Genomic DNA, 19140 nt, shown 5'->3' on the forward strand with positions numbered 1-19140 from the left:
TTTTCTGCTGTTTCCATTAAAAAGTTGCATTATGGGGCGCCTGGGTGGCTCAGTCGGTTGGGCGTCCGACTTCAGCTCGGGTCGTGATCTCACAGTTGATGAGTTCGAGCCTCGCATCGGGCGGTGTGCTGGCGGCTCAGAGCCTGGAGCCTGCTTCGGATTCTGTGTCTCCCTCTCTCTGCCCCTCCCCCGCTTATGCTCTGTCTTTCTCTGTCTCAAAAATAAAGATAAACATTAAAAAAAAATTAAAAAAAAAAACAAAAAGTCGTATTATTAGGCAGCCAGTGTTGAGACCTTTATATTAATGTTAGTAAACACATCCCACTTTTCATAACGTCCTTAGCCTCGCTTCCAGCAATTTCTGGCTTTCAGGGACCTCCTCGTCCTCTAGAGCAGTTTGCAGCTACAAAAGGCATTGCTGATCCACAAATGATATTCTTTTTAAACACAAAAATTTTTTTAATGTTTATTTTTGAGAGCAAGAGCGAGAGTGCGAGAGAACGTGAGAGATAGAGCTAGAGCAAGGGAGGGGGGGAGAGAGAGGAAGACACAGAATCTGAAACAGGCCCCAAGCTCTGAGGGGTCAGCACAGAGCCCGATGTGGGGCTCGAACTCACAAACTGCGAGAGATCACGACCTAAGCCGAAGTGGGCCACTTAACCGCCTGGGCCACCCAGGCGCCTCCCCAAGTGATATTCTTGATCACCTTTAACATTTTCCCTTCATTATAACGTCATAAATTTACTGTGGCCTTTACATTTATCAAATTCAGATTCTGAAACACTAGTTACTTCCTGAAGACGTTTCAGCAACAATCGTGCTCTCAGTAGGCTCATAAATTTGTACGATCTGAGAAGACCCTCAAATTCCAGATCAACTCTCTGGAGAAATGTTGTATGAAAACACAGGAGCGATCTGAAAGAAAATAAAAGGCACCACATACGCAGATGTGTGTTATTAACGCACAGAGGGGGCAGATCACTCATTTTATGACATAACGTAGTACTAAAAGGTTTGAAAACAAAATATCCCCGTTTTCCACCATTAACTTCCAAATACTCTTCGGCTAGACTAAAACCCCCCTTAACTTTAAAAATCCTACAGATTTTCGATTTTTTTTTTAAGTTTACTTATTTATAGAGAGAACACGGGGGAGGGGGAAGGGCAGAGAGAGAGAGAGAGAGAGAGAGAGAGAGAGAGAGAGAGAAAGAACACCCCAAGCAGGCTCCACGCTGTCTAGCGCAGAGCCCGATGTGGGGCTCAATCCCTCGAACCGTGAGATCATGACCTGAGCCGAAATCAAGAACTGGATGTTTAAGTGACTGAGCTGCCAGGGACCCCCCGCCCCAAATCCTACAAATCATTTTTAAAAAGTTTCTTCTTGCGGTGCCCGGGTGGTTCTGTCGGTCAAGCGTCCAACGACTTCCCACATCCTTGATTCGAATTCTGTCTCCCTCTCCCTCTGACTGTCGCCCTCCCCCCCCCACGTTCTCTCTCTCAAAAATAAATGAACATTAAAAAAATTTTTTTTCTTAAGTTTCTTCTACACTTTTACCAGGTAAACCCAGCATTTATGTGTTTCTCGCCAAGGATAACGGGGCACGGTAACTCTGTTCACCTGGTATTTTCCCCACAGAAGATACACCTGCACAGTTGCTGACTGAATCTCTCACACTTGTGATTACTGCAAAATAAGCGCTGTGCACAAAACATTTTAAGAGCTTTCAGGTTAATTTTGAACTCGTTTTCATGACTGTTCTCCTAAAAAAAAAAACCCACAACAAAACCCTACTTTTGGGTTACGTCCCCCTCTCCCCAGCCAGCATTCTCCGGAACAGCTGGCACATTACTTGTTCATCGGGACATAATGGGGAGGAGAAGGTTCCATCTACCAACTAGTCTGTCAAGTCGTTTGGCACAGGGTCCACGGAGAGCAGTGTGATGTATCTGGGACACAACCCATCCCCGAGGACTGCTTTCATTTTCACCTGAAATTCCTAACCTCACCTTATGCGACCTGATGTCCACGTAGATAAGCTAACACTTTAGCTTCAAAGCTTCACTGTATTGCCACCAATAATCGTCTGTGTCGCTTCAGAGAGCCACCTTGTGAGCCCAGCACCAGACCCTGGCTGGTCACCCCTCCCAGACGACTCCACTTCTAACACCTGCACCTCCCATGTCCCAATCACAAGCAGGGCGTTCTCCCGGCCCTCACTCTCTGACTCCTATCGAGCACATCTCCGGAAGTAAAGTTTTCAAACCAGGGGGTTGAAACCCACCAGGTGATGAAGTCAATATACTGAACTATGACCAGACTATCTGTTTTTTTTTAATTAAAAATTTTTTTCTAATGTTTATTTATTTATATAAAATGTTTATGAGAGACAGAGTTCAAGTGGGGGAGGGAGAGAGAGAGAGGGAGACACAGAATCCGAAGCAGGCTCCAGGCTCTGAGCTGTCAGCACAGAGCCCGACGTGGGGCTCGAACTCACGGACTGTGAGATCATGACCTGAGCCGAAGTTGGACGCTTAATCGACTAAGTCACCCAGGCACCCCAATGTTTATTTTTGAGAGGGGGGGGAGAGAGAGCAGGGGAGGGGGAGAGAAAAAAAGAGACACAGAATCCGAAGCAGGCTCTGGGCTCTGAGCTGTCAGTGCAGAGCCCGATGTGGGGCTCGAACTCCTGAACCACGAGATCATGACCTGAGCCAAAGCTGGATGCTTAACTGACTGAGGCCCCAGGCACCCCCAGATTGTTTTTAAAGAGAGAGTACACCAGAGTGGATTGCCTGTAATAAAGTGATGAAACTTTTCTTTCAGTTATACAAACATTTATGACTGCGTCACAATGTAAACTCTTTCTTAGTGCAGGCTGTAATCGGAAAGGTCAGAAATCTACCACTCTTCGCGATCACATCCTGAATCTCCAATCTCCGCCAGGTTTCATTTCCTTGCCTATCACTTTAAGCCCCAAGATAAATCACTGTCCACTACTTTCTTGTCAAACCCCTCCAATTTCCTTTCCCCGGGCCCCTGAAAAACCCTCTGATCTTAATCTGATCATTTGCCCTTGGTGAGCCTGTGGAGCTCAGCTGCAGAAAAATTCCGCAACCCTGTGGGTTAACGACTATTCTCAAGCCACGGTCTTTGCACCTTTCCCCTGTGCTGTCCCACAGCCCCCTTTCCTCCTGTCGAAGTGGTGAAAATGTGGTCCCGGCAGCATCCCAGGGTCACCTATTACAACGGCAAATTCTTAAGTCCCAACCAAACCTACTGGAAGTATTAACAAGCCCCGCCCCCATTCTACGGGGCACCCAAGCCTGAGAACCACTGTCGTCAGGAAACAAATTCACATCTCCTGGATCACCCTAAGTCACCTTTCTCCTGCAGCCTCTGGGATGTCCCCAAATCCTCTAGTTCCTCCCAGCAGCTCTGATCATATGCATTTAAAGGACATCTAATACGAGGCAGGTCCTGGGACACAGCTATGTGCGTGAAGTGGTGTCTAACCTCAGCGGTCACCTGCTGTGACCACCTCTTCCTCCCACGAATGCTCTCCTGGCCACTTGTGCTCTGGATCCCATTCCCTCCCAGTCTCATCCAGATCCTCCTCCTCCTGAAGCAGCTGTAAACACACTATCAGGGTCTCTACTGCTTTACTCCATGCAATGAGGTTTGTTAACGGTGCCTCGGAAACATGTCAATACGTACAAGCCAGGGAGACCGGCCTGGAACAGATCCTCGCGAGCACCTTGATTTCAGACTTCTGACCCCAGAGCTGTGACAGAATACATTTCTGTTGCTCCACCCCCAACCCACCATTTGGGGTGCTTCCTTAAAGGACACGAATACACCTGTTTTTCCTTTCGTTTTTTAAAGAACTTTATTAAGATAGAATTCACGTACTATAGAAGTCATCTCTTTAAAGAGCACGATTACATTTTTAGTACACTGACAGGGCTGGGCAGCTGTCACCACAACCAACTCTGGGACATTTTCATCCCCCCAGAAAGAACCCCCATGCCTGTGAGCCGTCACTTCCACTCCCCTGTCCCCTCCCCAGCTCCCGGTGACCTGACCGCTGAGCTACTTTCTGTGTGTATTCAAAATAACTCAAAAGGAACCCAACAGCATAGGCAAGAGACCGGAAGAGGCAAATCACAAAAGACGTATGAATTACCATACCAACAGGTAAATGGAAAGATGCTCAACATCATTAGCCACGGGGAAAATTCAAATAAAACCGCGACCCACCACCTTCGTTATTAGCAGGGCAAAAGTTACAAAGATCCACGATACCAAGCCTCGGTGAGGACGGAACTCTTAATTTGTTGCTGTTACAAGTGGGAAATGGCACAAACGGCACCGGGGAAGAGTTTGGGAGTTTCCCACAACGTTACACACTTAAGAAATACGTGGTTTGTGCAACACCATTCCTAGGTATTTACCAAAGAAAAATGACCGCATGTGCACAAAGACGCAGCAAATGCTTACCGCGGCTTTATTAGTAAATACTGGAACCAACCAACGGGTGACAGGAGAGACAGATGAGGGCATGGCCATTCAATGGGATAGTACTCAGCAATAAACCGGAACTACTTACACACATGACGACCGGATGAATCTCAAAACCATCACGCTTTCTGAGAGAAGCCAGACAAAAAGAGTATGCATTGTGGGATTCTATTTATATAAAATTTTAGAACAAAGAAAAACTAATCCGCGGTGATGGGAAGCAGATCAGTGCTTGCCTGGGAGTGGGGCTGGGGCATGAAGGAAGGTTTGGGGATGACACAAAGGTTCTGTTCTGTCTTTTGGAGTCATGGTTGCACAGGTGAATAAATCTATCAAAACTCATCTAACTTCACACGTAAAATGCGTGCTTTAATATATGCAAGTTATACATCAATAAAACTTGGTTTTTAAAAAAGTATAAAAAAGGGGAAGCCACGGGGTGCCTGGGTGGCTCTGTTGGTTAAGCACCCAACTTCGGCTCACGTCATGATCCCACAGTTCGTGGGTTTGAACCCCCACATCGGGCTCTGCGCTGACAGTCTGAAGCCTGCTCGGGATTCTCTCTTCCCACCCCTCCCCTGCACATGTACGTATTCTCTTCTCTCTCAAAAATAAATAAACTTAAAAAAAAAATGTGTGTGGGGGGAAGAAATTTACTATTTTTTTTACTATGCAGAATAGGATGCTGATTGTTAGCTATGTCACTGTAGGCAGTTTTCCTGAGTCCATTCGCTTATGTGTCAAATGGTTAACAGTACCTACCTTACAGATAAATGAAAATACGTGTAGAATACCTGGAATGTTAGTAAATCCTCAATAAATGTCGCTATTAGTAATAATACTATTAACTGCTAAATCAGTTAACGACTAAATCAGCTTGGGAGGAAAATCTGCTTCAGTTTCTGTATCTCCCTCTCTCCTTCTGCCCCTTCCCTGCTCTGTCTCTCCATCTCTTAAAAATAAACAAACATTAAAAAAAAAACACAAGACCAGACTCCTAAAAAAAAATCAAAATCTTAAAAAAATAGCATGATAAAGAAATCAAGAAGTATAAAAATACACACACACCCCTAAAGCAGGAAACCCCCAACTGTTCGGTCATCCGCTGCCGTGTAACAAACCACCCCAAAATTTCGTGGCTACTGCCAGCAACCAGGTCATCTGTTCTCGGATTCCACAATCAAGGATGGGCTCGGCATCCCAGCGCAGGGCTGGTCCGGCAGTCATTCCTTGGTGGCTGGGGGCTAGACTCAGCTGGGAGAGCCGGGCCTTCCCCCTTCCACGTGTCCTCCCCTAACACGTCCACATGTTACTTGCAGCTCCGGAGGACGCGGGAGCAGAAGGTTCTGACTTGCTAATGAGTAAAGCCTGCCACCGGCACGTCACCGTCTCTGCAGCATTTGGCTGGTTGAAGAGTGCCACAGGGACAGGACAGGGGTCTCAGGAAGGTGTTTCTCTGCGAACCACCAACAGGAGGGACATCAGCGAAAAGACGAGGTTTGCAGGCGGCAGCAAAGACCCGCAGACGCGCCTGGGGTTATAAATGGACTGCACCCTGAACCCTGAACGGGTCATTATCAAAAGGGCCAGAATAACAACGAACCGTAGGAAGATTCAGGAACGCGCTCCTTACGTGGTACACAATGCCAGTTACGTGCCCCCCTGAAGTACCACACCCACTTCGCTACAAAATGTGTGGTTCTGTCAACAGGCTGCTGCTGCTTTTTTGAGGGGCTGGGGTGACAGCCATGAACGTCAAGGTCACCAAGGAAGCCTTTTCAAAAACTACGCATACCTTCTGATTTTAGAAGGGGGCGCGTAAAGACTTCTTCGGTGTTCGCTGTGATTCTAACAGGCACACCTACGTCCACACCTCCATCACAGACTCCCAGGAAGGCATGGGATGCAGATAATCCAAAATGTAACCGTTCACCAGAAACTACAAGCCAGACACTGTTTTAAGAATTTGTAAAACAGTCTTATGAATTATCTCCTCTGTTCCTGTGAGTTAACCGGGGCTGACACCTTCTCAGTCTTTCACACCCCCTTCCCAATTTTTTAAAAATAGATGCTAGGTGAGAAAAAAAATGAAGGCGCAATTATTATTACGACAAAGACAAGACAGAATAACCAAGCAAAACTGGTTCATAAAATTATTACTCATTCAAATACTTCCCGGGTGCTCACTCCTGCCAAGCATGATGCTTCCAGATGCTTCCACTGCGGAGAATACAAGAAGTTTATGTGGAAACATGAACACTGGAGCTACGTACGTAAATGAAGAACTTTATTAACTGTCAGAATTATTAAACTAAAAGAAAAACAAAATTCTGCCAAGAAAGGCCATGGAGAGGGCTCCCTGAAGAGTTTTAAAATAGGAGATTCATCTCCCGTGGACTGATTTAGAGATACAGACTCGCAGGAAGGCAAGGGGATAGACCTGATAACGCTTGGCAACAAGGAAGAATGAATTTTTCCACATTTGTAGCCAAACCTGGGGAGAAGGCTGGGGTTCAGGGCGGAAAAGAGCTAGAGAAAAGCAAACAGGAGACAGATTCCCAAATTAGAACACAATTTTTTTTTAAAAAAAAAATTTTTTTTTTCAACGTTTATTTATTTTTGGGACAGAGAGAGACAGAGCATGAACGGGGGAGGGGCAGAGAGAGAGGGAGACACAGAATCGGAAACAGGCTCCAGGCTCTGAGCCATCAGCCCAGAGCCCGACGCGGGGCGTGAATTCACGGACCGCGAGATCGTGACCTGGCTGAAGTCGGACGCTTAACCGACTGCGCCACCCAGGCGCCCCGAACACAATTTTTAACATACCGAAGAGCATGCAGTTTTAAGATTCATCAAAACTAGCAATAACAAAAAATTAGCAAAATGAAATAAGACGTTCATCGGTGAGCGCAAATGGTTGTTTATGAAAATTATTTCTTCGGGGTGCCTGGGTGGCTAAGCGGTTAAGCGTCTGACTCTTGATTTCAGCTCAGGTCATGATCTCATGGTTTGAAAGTTTGAGCCCCATGCAGCCTGCTTGGGGTTCTCTCTCTGCCTCTCTCCGCTCAAGCTCTGTCTCTCAAAATAAGTAAATAAAATAAACTTAAAAAAATTGTTTTTTCAAAAGTTCTTCAAGAATCTACAATGACCCATTTATGACCATCCATCCATTCCTCGCTATATACCAGGCTGTCCAACCGCGGGGGGTCAGCAGCCCTATGTGTGGATGATGAACATCTGAAACGTGGTTAGTCCTGAGACATGTCATACACAGTGTAAAACATACAGAATTTCGAAAGCTTAGGATAAAAGGTAACAATACCAAAAATATGCAATATATATTGAAATGATATTTTGGACACATTGGGCTAATAAGTTAAACATACACTGAAATTATTTCACCTGTTTTACTTGTTTAATGTGGTTACTGGAACATTTAAAATTCCCTCTATGGCTTGCATTGTATTTCTGTCGGGCAATGCTGCTCTACGCGACGGTTTAAGGATACAGGAACATCCGGGGCACCTGGGTGGCTTAGTCGGTTGAGCGGCCGACTTCGGCTCAGGTCATGATCTCGTGGTTTGTGAGTTCGAGCCCTGCATCAGGCTCTCTGCTGTCAGCCTGTAAGTGCAGAGCCCGCTTCGGATCCTCTGTCCCCCTCTCGCGCTCTCCCCCAAAATAAATAAATATTAAAAAAAAAAAAAAAAGGATACAGGAACATCCTACTTGTATATAAACTTAGCTGCCTACCAGGAAGACTTCCACAAAGGTTTAAGAAATGGCAGATATGTCCATTTTGTATACGGTCCAGTTTTTTAAGGTAACAGTCATCCAGAAACATGGCCAGATGAAGAAAACATTTCATACCACATTTACGCATTTGGGTAGCAATTATGCAGGATGAAAAGGTCTAGAGACGGAGCGCAACTCCCCTACCCACCCCCCACCCCCAAAGCAAGGAATGTCCCTGTAGATGGACACGAATCCTCAGCACCCCTGCCTGGTGGAGCAGTGTAAGCCACGTGGGACCCCCAAGTTGGGTCTTGCAACCTCCCGTTTCCAAGGCAGCAGGGCGACGCCGCCGCACCCCGAAGGTGTGTTGGGGCACTCCCTCGGGTGACCCGGGGATCCGGGAGCAGCAACTCCTCAGAATCCCAAATGCAGGCACAGCCACCTGTCTCTAGGATCACGGGAACTGGGTGGGTCCCTGCTAGGGCCTCCGCAGCCAGCAAACAGGGTGAGTGTGTGATCTGGCAGGTGCATAAATGAATCTGGTCCATCTCCGAATCCTGGCGTACCCCTTCTCCCTTCTGCCAGTGGCACCATTACGCATCCGGGCTCTCGTGGGAACCACCTGAAGGTTACCCTTAGCGTCTCCCACGCCGCAGCCTTGCCGATTCCCCCCTCATCACCTGCCAACTCTGTCTCCTCATCATCCTGCCCGTACCCCACCAGTCCCCGACATCTCGCCTGGTGACCCTGCAGGATGTGCCTGGTCTTCGCCCTTCCACCCCGACTGCCCCGTGCACCTCGCAGAGCGGGGGGAGGGATCTTCTTGAGGGCACAATACGGGAGGGTCAGCAAACTACAGACCAGGAGCCAAATGTGTCCCCCGGTGTTTCTGTACAGCCTGCGAACTACAAATGGTTTTTATATTTCCAACTGGTTGGAAAGAAAAAAAATCAATACTATTTCCCGATGTGGAAGTTAGATGAAATTCAAATGTCAGCGTCTGTAAGTGAGGTTTCACTGGCACGCGGCTACGCTCGCTTGTTTATGTACTGTCTGCAAATGTGTCTTCTTCCTTATGATTTTCCTAATGACACCTTCTTTTCCCTCACTTGCTCTACTGCGACAGTACAGCGTGCACGACACATATTTAGAGAAGACGTTAGTAGATCTTGGTGTCGAAGATCATCTTAATTGTCGCTTAACAGCCTTGACTTTTCGCTGTTTCTAGGGAAAAGTCTAAAACTTTGGACAAGGCCTGTAAGGCCGGTTCCCGACCGACAGTCCGCACGCAGATAAGTCCCGCGTGACCTCCCCGCCCGCTCACATCTCACTTTTTCCGCCTCATTCACCACGCAGGGGTCCGGCCCCACTGGGCCAGGCTCCTTCAGCCCTCAGGGGCTCTGCCCGTGGCGTTCCTTTTGACTGGAAGGCATTTGCCCTTCTTCCCCTGCCCGGCTAACTCCAGCATTATTTAATGACGGTTCTTTGGGGACAACTGTCTACCCCCACCCAGGGTCACAAGAGCTGTCCCCGGGATTATGTCTTTCAAAGCATTTATCCCGATTGTATGTGAAAATGATCTGTGAACGGGCCCAGACAGTGGTGCTGGCTCTGGAATCGCTGCTTCAATTCAAATCCTGGCTCAGCTACTTAATAAACGCGTGATCTTGGGCGACTCGTCGAACCTTTTGGTGGCTCAGTTTCCTCATCTGCAGAACAGGCATAAAAACAGGACCTACACCTCCCAGAGTTTAAGGCCCCCCTCCCCCACCCCATGCTTTGAAAACAACCACTATTACTATTAATAGTGGCACTTACTGTGGCTCCCTCACTACGCGAAGCTCCCTGAGGGCAGGGATCAGGACTGCCTTGGCCTCTGTGACTCAGCACACAGCGTCTGGCACACGCAGGGACTTACTCGAGCATTTAATGAATGCCTATCTGAATAACATATGACACCTAATCCCCACCCTGTCCTCTTCAACCAGTCATTTTTAAAAAATGTTTATTTTTTGAGAGAGAGAGAGAGAACGCACGCACACAGGTGCATGTGCGCAGGGGAGGGGCGGGGGGGGCGCCGACAGAGGATCTGAAGTCCGCTCTGCTCTGACCGTGGCCAGCCCGAGGCAGGGCTTGAACTCATGAGCCGTGAGTCATGACCTCAGCCCGAGTCAGATGCTTCACCAAATGAACCACCCAGCTGCCCCTTCAACCAGTCATTTTAGTAATTCAATCTTGGGCGGGGGCGGGGGGGGGGGGTTGGTGGGACTGAAATCCTTTGGAGAGTGGACAGAAGCCACCTCTTTCCCCAGAAAACATGCCCACAATCCCAGGGAAAGCCCATGAATTCCAAGAACCACTACACTAAGTTGGCAATACTCCTCAACACGCGCCACGCAGCACTGAAGAGACCGCTTTCCCTGCGGTTCAGAATGAGCGCTGGGTGGTTCAAATGTCCGGCAAATTAAAAAAAAAATTTTTTTTTAAATGTCTGATTATTTTTTTAGAGGGAGAAAGAGACAGCATGAGCGGGGGAGGGGCAGAGAGAGAGGGAGACACAGACTCTGAAGCAGGCTCCAGGCTCTGAGCTGTCAGCGCAGAGCCTGACATGGGGCTCGAACTCACAGACTAGACTGTGAGATCATGACCTGAGCTGAAGTCGGATGGTTACTTAACCAACTGAGCCACCCAAGCGCCCCTGCCTGGGAAGTGAACCCAGGGCCTCAACCCGTATGCACTTGGGAACCCTTTTCTGAAACCTAAACATAAAACTTTCCATCTGTGGTCATCCCTTCCCCCCATGGGCACTGCAGCGACCTTCTGGTCCCAACTCTGTGCGCCCAGCTCCTGTGTCTCCCAGTCACGCATTCCAGCCCCCTGGTGTACTCAAGGCCGTATGAGCCTGCTCAGAGATGCACCCTACCGTGGAGAGTTCTCTCCTAGCAGGCAGACTGGAGATTCCAGTGTTTTCCCACTCCCCTCCTGCCACGGAGCGCCACATTTTACCTCGGTGCGTCCCCTTTGCCAAGATCATCTTGAGCCCTCATCCCTCTTGATGTTAGCCAGCATGGTTGAATTCTGCCACTTGTGTTTTTTAGTCATCTAAACAAGTCTTGAACGAGAATAAAGAGAAGCTACGGTTTACAATATTCTCTTTAACATATCCTGAGTGTGATTTAGATTTGAAAACCGTGAAGTATCAGCCGGATGCGTTTGTATCTAATACAGTCTTAGAAGAGCATTTTCATTTCATAGAACTACATTAACTGTGAGAGTCGATATTTTCATTTCCACGTACACAAGTTATTTACTATGACACTGTGGAGTTAATATTCAATTTTTAATCTTGCAAAAAGTAGGATCACGTATCTTGTTGAAACATCAATTTCTGTTTCAAAAGTCCCTGAGGAGTCTTTCTGCAAACACAACAGAAAGAGAAATGAGGGAGCGGGACCAGGGAGGTAAGGGGGGTGCCAAGCAGCCAAGGGCACGAGGGAGTTAATTTTATGAGGATCCTCACACTGTCCAGTTTTCACTTACCCTCAGAGCGTAATACAAGGCTTCTAGTACTTCCGTTCTAAATTAATCTCAATTTCGACTTCAAATTCCCATGTCCTACACAGAACTCTTTTTTATCAGATAGATGCCCAGTATACGTTTAAGAATGTTGGGGCGCCTGGGTGGCTCCGTCGGTGAAGCGTCCGACTTCAGCTCAGGTCATGATCTCGCGGTTTGTGAGTTCGAGCCCCACGTCGGGCTCTGGGCTGGCGGCTCGGAGCCTGGAGCCTGCTTCGAAATTCTGCGTCTCCCTCTCTCCCTGCCCCTCCCCAGCTCGTGTTCTATCAAAAAAAAAAAAAAAAAAAAAAGGGGAAAAAAAAAGAACGTTAAAATACTAAAATGATATTCCAGGGGCACCTGGGTGGCACAGTCGGTTAAGTGTTCGACTCTGGATTTTGGCTCGGGTCATGATCTCACAGCTTGTGAGTTTGAGCCCCACACTGGCTCCACACTCATGGCATAGAGCCTGCTGGAGATTCTGTCTCTCCTTCTCTCTGCCCCTCGGCTGCTTGTGCGTGTGTCTCTCAAAATAAATAAACGTAAAAAAATTTTTAAATAATGTGCCAAGACCTCTGTGTTTGAGATATTAAATTACATTTCTAAACCAATCAAGAAATTCATGATAAAGGTACCCACCAGTTTGGATTCTGATTTAAGATGGGCTGTGAGAACTGGATTACTTTTGGCTTAGTTTGCTACTTGATGATAAACAGTTCTAGAACTAAGGATAAAGGTTCTCTCAAGGGTGATCACTGAAGATTTCAAAACGCTTTAACTTGCACAATCATGTTCGAGTGCAGCTCTGACTTATTCGCATAACTAAATACAATCCACTCACGGACAACATTAAAGTTGTTAACTCCTTATTCTAGACCTTCAACTAAGAAAAAAGTATCGTAGGGGGTGCTTGTGTGGCTCAGTCAGTTGACGGGCGTCAGACTCTTGATTTCAGCCCTGGTCATGATCCCAGGGTCGTGGGATTGAGCCCCGCGTAGGGCTCTGTGCTGACAGCACGGAGCCTGCTTGGGACTCTCTCCCCACCCCCCAACCAAAATAAATAAATAAACTCAAAAAAAAAAAAAAAAAAAAAAAAAAGAAAGTGTCAGGGTGCCCAGGTGGCTCAGTCGGTTAAGCGGGGCAGACTTTTGCTCAAGTCACGATCTCACAGTTCATGGGTTCGAGCCCCGTGTCGAGCTCTGTGCTGACAGCTCAGAGCCTGGAGCCTGCTTCGGATTCTGTGTCTCCCTCTCTCTCTGCCCCTCCCCTGCTCACTCTCTCTCCCTCTCCCTCAAAAATAAACGTTAAAAAAATTTAAAAATAAAGTATATTTTGGACTACGTGATCACAGGTAGGGACGGTGGTTTCTCATTTTGTGATAACACTGCTGCTTGTCCTTAAGTCCCCCTGCCCCCATTCTGCTGCTTACATTGGAAAATTGTGTTATTAGCATGTGGGTCCTGACACGCTGCCACCCGTGGCCAATTTCTACTGATCTCTGAGAGTCTCACCATTACCAAGTCAAAACACAACACTCACCCCAAACTGCATCACAATCAGAGGCCAAGTCAACTCGCTTTCAGGTGTCCTAAGTCTCCCCAGGCTCTGGTAACTCACTACTCACCGCTCAGAAGGAATGGTCCCCCGACGTTCCTGCGAGGCTGTCCCTCCTCCGGCCCCCGACCACCTCTCCAACTTCACTTCCAACTCCCACCATATTCTCTGCTAGCCACCCTGCTTCCTTCAGTCCCCGAGCACGCGAGCGCTTTCCCACCTCCCCATCCCTCTCTCCGACCAGGCGACCGGGCCTCTTCTGGAAGGCTCCTCGAAGACTGCGGTAACCACCCCTTTGAGCAGCATCCAGGATGCGGCCACTCTCCATTCAATTCTGCGCGACAGCAAGTAGCAGCCCAGCCAGGTTCGGCACATGCCACAGTCCAACGATCCTCAGAGAGCAGAGAAACTCTGGGGGGTCCCCTGAGACCTTTTCAGGGGGCTCAGGAGGTCAAAAACATTTTCATCACAATACCAAGACACCAGGTGCCTTTCCCACTATGTTCGTATTTACACTTCAACGCTGCAAAAGCCACGTACGGACGCACAAACGCCAGGGATCACACGCTGCAGCCTTCACAACCATACACCCATGGTAAGAACAATTTCTACAGAAGAGTGCCCTTGAGACAGCAGTAAAAATGATTAACCTTATCTTGAGCCTTAAAGCAGGTCTTTTTAATATTCTGCGTGACAAAATGGTATGTCGACACATGGCGCTCCCGAATACTGAAGTACGATGTTTGTCTCAAGGAAACGCACACGCGCAACTGTTTGGGAAGTGATCTGAAAATAGCCACTTTGCTCACGGAGCATCATTTTTACTCGCGAGAGTGACCAACCATCATTCTTTCAAATGTGACTATCTGGGCAGACATCTTCCCGAAATGAAAGAAATGAGACTGTCACTTCAAGGAAGACCGGCAGCACTCTGCCAACCATCAAATCCTTAACTCTCGGGAGGACGTGAGAATTCTGGAGAACGTGCATCTCGCACGGTGAGCTTAAAGCCTCCCAATGTTTACATTTCTTCTAAGGAGAATGAGGGTGATGTTTAAAAATGTGATTAAAAGAATGTATGTTGGGGCGCCTGGGTGGCTCAGTGGGTTAAGCGTCCGACTTCGGCTCAGGTCATGATCTCGCGGTTCGTGAGTTCGAGCCCCGCATCGGGCTCTGTGCTGAGAGCTCAGAGCCTGGAGCCTGTTTCGGATTCTGTGTCTCCTCCTCTCTCTGCCCTTCCCCCTCTCACACACTCTCTCAAAAATAAACATTAAAAAAATTAAAAATTAAAAAGTTCATATGTTGAAATGCATCAAAACGCAGAAAGATTTGCAGAACAGTGAACCATCCTTTTTGAAATAGCCAAGATATGATGTCACAAAACCAGTCATGGGTGGAAGATCCATTGAAAGTGAAAAATAAACCAGTGGAATTCAATGGAACAGGGTAGAAAAAATTCTTCTACAGGAGTTGGCAACGAAAGGGAATTACTGATACATGCTACAACATGGATGAATCTGGAAAATTTGCATGCGACACGAAAGATGCCCATCACAAAAGACCATGTATGTATGATTCCATTTATACGAAATGTCCAGAATGGGTAAATTCACAGACACAGGAAGGTTAGTGGATGCCTGGGGCAGGGGTGAGGGGTGGGGCAGTGTATCATTAGGTACTGTTTCTTTTGGGCCTGATGAAAGTCATTGTGGACAGATAGAACCCACAGGGACATCAAAATAACATCCGGTGCTGAAACTGTCATGATCACAAATGCAAGCTCTGATGATTCCCTTGAACAGAACAAACGAGCAGCACCGAAAGAGAAAAACAAACAAACAGAAGTTAATTTCAAGCATCAACAGAAGGTGGTCACTATAGGACTACCCCACCCACAAGTACACAACCAAATGTTATCGAGTGCCTGAACACACAACTTCACATGAGGACAGATTTCATATATGGTGAAGAATGTTTTCCTTTTATCATTTTCAATGAAATGTGTCAGAAAAGGATAGAGTAATTTAAAAAGACACTAAGTCAAAATACAGTTGGATTGCATTCTGGGGCACCTGGGTGGCTCAGTCGGTTAAGCGTCCGACTTTGGCTCAGGTCATGATCCCAAAGTTTGAGTTCTAGCCCAGCGTCGTGTCGGGCTCTGTGCTGAGAGATTGGAGCCTGCTTCGGATTCTGTGTCTCCCCATTTCTCTGCCCCTCCCTTTCCCTCTCTCAAAATAAAACAAAACATTAAAAAGATATTTTTAATTAAAAAAAGAATATAGTTGGATTGTATTCCACTGGGAACAGATTTAATGACATATTTCTCTATGAAGTATCCAACTAAAAGGTGCATAAAACATTTTGACAAGGTAATAATTTGAGTTACTTCTGAATCGTCTTTTACCAAACCACAGGGCTGTTTCATTTTCTCTCTCATGATCTTTCACATTCCTGTGATCCCCTCTCTCTTGTTAGCCTCAGAGACTTATATATGACTAAAAACCTTTCGATTATGGTCTAATGGTAAATGAGACCATCAAAGCTCTCTGCTGAAGATTCCAGGGAAGGATGTACCAGATTTTATTTGAAAACAGTGACCTGACACTATATTTTTAGCTTGATTTAGTTTAGTTACGTCCTATCATGGGACTACTTGTTGTATTAGAAACAATGGGTGTAAGGGAGCTTGAACATGTGCCACCACTAAAACAATTAATACAAAGCACTCCCAGAAAGCCAGACTGCGTTATAGGTGACGTGTCCTTAAAGGCTTAATTTAACATTGTAAATAACAGGAAAAGCACTTCAGGAAAAAGGGCTGTATAAATTACCTGCGAATTATACATTCCTCACTGGTAGTTCTATCAAGGTTTTTTAAAAAAAATGCAAAATTTGAAAGCCAAGTAAAACAATCACAGCATTTCGTTTTATCTGAAGGCGAACTCTTCAAATAAAGTCGGTAACGCGACAAAGTCACAATGACAAGTACCCTACCTGTCAAACTGGCAAAAGATAGTTAATTAAGAGAACGTTCTGAGAAAGGGGTGGGTTCTAGCTGAGCCTTTTTCTACCACCTTTTATTATTTTCTTTAAAGATTTTATTCTTAAGCAATCTCTACATCCAACACGGGGCTGGAACTCACAATCCCGAGATCCAGAGTCACACGCTCCAGAGTCACTCAGGCGCCCCCTTTTCTACCTCTATTTCCCTTCAGTCAACAGGACACAACAGCTCAGCCTCAAAAAATACCACAGCCTAGAAACACATATACTCAAACTTCTCTAGTAGAACCGCATTCAAGCAAACATGTCCGCGAACTAGAAGTCTGAATACTGAGTAATTCTCCAAAGGGTGGCCAATACTTCCTTTTCTGATGCTGGCAAAACAAAAGACCCACAAACCACAAAGTGCCTTGGTTCCTAACAAAGGTAAACAACTTTAAAATCAAAGGCAAAGGTTGGGGGTAATAGATGGAAGGCAAAACAGAACAGATCTGTTGGACATAAGGACTTCTTTAGCAAAAACCGCCATAGAACGCTAGACTCGCTCATTACTGAAGCCTAGAATCACCATCTGGAGAATTTCAAGCAGTGAGTCAGTCAGTATCTTTAGGACATTCTTTTAAGCTGAAAACAGGTGGCCCAGGTAGATGTCACCTGTAACTTGGTTATTCAGAGGCACTTCGTATCTGATTAGAGCTCACTCAAGAGCCAGAACAGGTCATAGTCCCACTCTTCCAAATGCAGAGGAAGTAAAGAGAAGAGAGAAAGAAGCAAGGGCTGGGTGACTCAGGCTGCCAATAAAGGTCAGATTCCACACGGGCACTTGGGGAGTGGGCTGCTGGTGGTTTTTCAATGCCTCGATTTGCTGCAGGGTTACTTGCGAGCGGCAGCCACCAAGACCCTCTCACCCATTCCACCGATGGGTAAATACCTATGATTTCCCACTGCATACCAGAGTTATCCCTAGGGCTCTTGGCACCCCCTATCTCTACACAAGCATCTCTCAGCCTTTGGTTTCCCCCCCATTCTCAGGACTCCCCCACCCCCCAGCACTTCGACGAGAGAGATGATAAAAGGATGAGTAAGCATGCCGTAGCTGATCTTGGTCAAAGAGCACAGACCCTGGCACCGGCGGTGGAAAATGGGGGTGAGGAAGCAGCACAGAAAGCGGAGTCGGGGAGTTCATCCAATGGGTAGCCGGCAGTTACAAGCTTTCCGAAGGCAGTTATTGTTGCCTCCTTCTGCAATCCCGGTAGACTCCAAACCTTCGCTTTCACCTCCCTATCCACCACCCCCACCCCCCCCGCCCGCCACCACGATCAAGTGCACGTTTTCCTTAGACAGTTACTTCTTAAAAACAACACCGAAAAATAAACGTAATTTCTCCAGGCTTCCGGTTGTCAAAGACAATAAAGCCTCGCCCTGAAGCATGGTTAAGTTCAACGGTTCTGTTTCCTCACTCGTTTTCCGGCACCCCCTCCACCCCCACCCCACCCCAGACCACCTCAGCGACGCAGAAAGGCGACTGCCGGGAACAGTTTCAAATATATGTCAACCTTTGGGAGGGGGGGAAAAAAAACCCCAACAAACTTCTGAATCACTTCGACAGCCCGGTTACAAGTACCTGACCTTATTATTTTTTTTTTCCCCCGTAGAAAAATAGGACACCGAGAGATCGGAAATCTCGTTTTCTCCGCCTTCCTATATCGGTCGTGGCAACATCTAGGGGGCTTTCGAAGAGGGGTCTTTTGGGTTTCTTGGGGGGGAAACTTGCCCTCGGGAGCCAAACGTCCTAAATTTAGGTCCCTGGTTTTCTTTAAAATGCTGAACTTCACCAGGGACGGAAAAAAAACCCCAAGGTGCCGTTCCCTTTGTTAAAATCCCACGGACTTTATTGAATTTGGGGCGGAAAGGCCGCTGGCAAGATCAGGACAACCAGCCGCAAGAAGGTGGAGAGACAGGTGCGATTTCCCCCCGCGGCGGTTCCGGACGGGAGCACACCCCTCCTCCCGCTCGGCGGCCCCAGACCACCCCGGACCTCCCCGTCCGCCCGCGGCCTCCCCACGCGCGGCCTCCCGAGCCCGGGCCGCCCCCCGCCGCCGCCGCCGCCGCCCCGCGGGGCCCGGCCTCGCCGCCTCCGCTCAAAATGGAGGTGGCGGCGGCGGGCGGCTGGTTACGAAACGCGCGGCCGCCACATGGCCGCGCCGACCCCAAACTTGGCCGGGCCGCCGCGTCCCGGCGCGCAGGCGAAGCTGGGCCCCGGCGCGGAGGCCGCGCGGCGCCCGCCACTCACCCACAGACCGGTAGCCCAGGATCGCGATCTTCCGGGACTTGGACTGCGGCATCTTGGCGGCCTCCTCAGCCCCGGGCCAACCACATCAACCGCGGCGGCGGCGGCGGCTGCTGTGCTGCGATCGGCGGCGGCCGCGCCGGGGCAGAGCGGCATCCAGGGGCGGGGCGGGCGGGCGCGGGCAGGCGCGGCTGCCTGGGCTCCTCGCTCGCGCGCCCAACCGCCCGGAACCGCCGCGCGGCCCCGCCCCCAAACACGCCCACGTGACCACCGCCGGCGGGGAGGGGGGCCTCCCCCGCTCCGCGGCTCGCGTCAGCACCGCCCTCCCCGCCGCGGCGGCCACCCCCGCCCCCGAAACGCACGGGGGTGCGTCGGGCGACGTTTTACTTTAAGGGGAAATAGAGGGGACGCCAAGATGCCCCCGGAAAAGTCACGACTGAAACTCGCTGCGTCATGACCCTCCCACCCTCTTCCGCCGCCTTTTCCT

General features: G+C 48.3%; 1 protein-coding gene across 1 annotated transcript in view; it reads right to left on the reverse strand.

The window, feature by feature from the left end:
- Nucleotides 1-18817, reverse strand: part of RHEB (Ras homolog, mTORC1 binding) — a 44050-nt gene extending 25233 nt beyond the window's left edge. Inside the window, exon 1 of the mRNA XM_047094815.1 lies at nucleotides 18657-18817. Coding sequence (XP_046950771.1) covers nucleotides 18657-18708 — 52 coding nt within the window. The 5' untranslated portion in view covers nucleotides 18709-18817. The remainder of the gene's footprint in view (nucleotides 1-18656) is intronic.
- Nucleotides 18818-19140: the final 323 nt, after the last annotated feature.

The sequence above is a fragment of the Lynx rufus genome, unplaced genomic scaffold (assembly GCF_022079265.1).
Source record: "Lynx rufus isolate CCGP_SWC_20201006 ecotype Redwood Valley unplaced genomic scaffold, mLynRuf1.p SCAF_4, whole genome shotgun sequence".
NCBI classification, from domain to species: domain Eukaryota; kingdom Metazoa; phylum Chordata; class Mammalia; order Carnivora; family Felidae; genus Lynx; species Lynx rufus.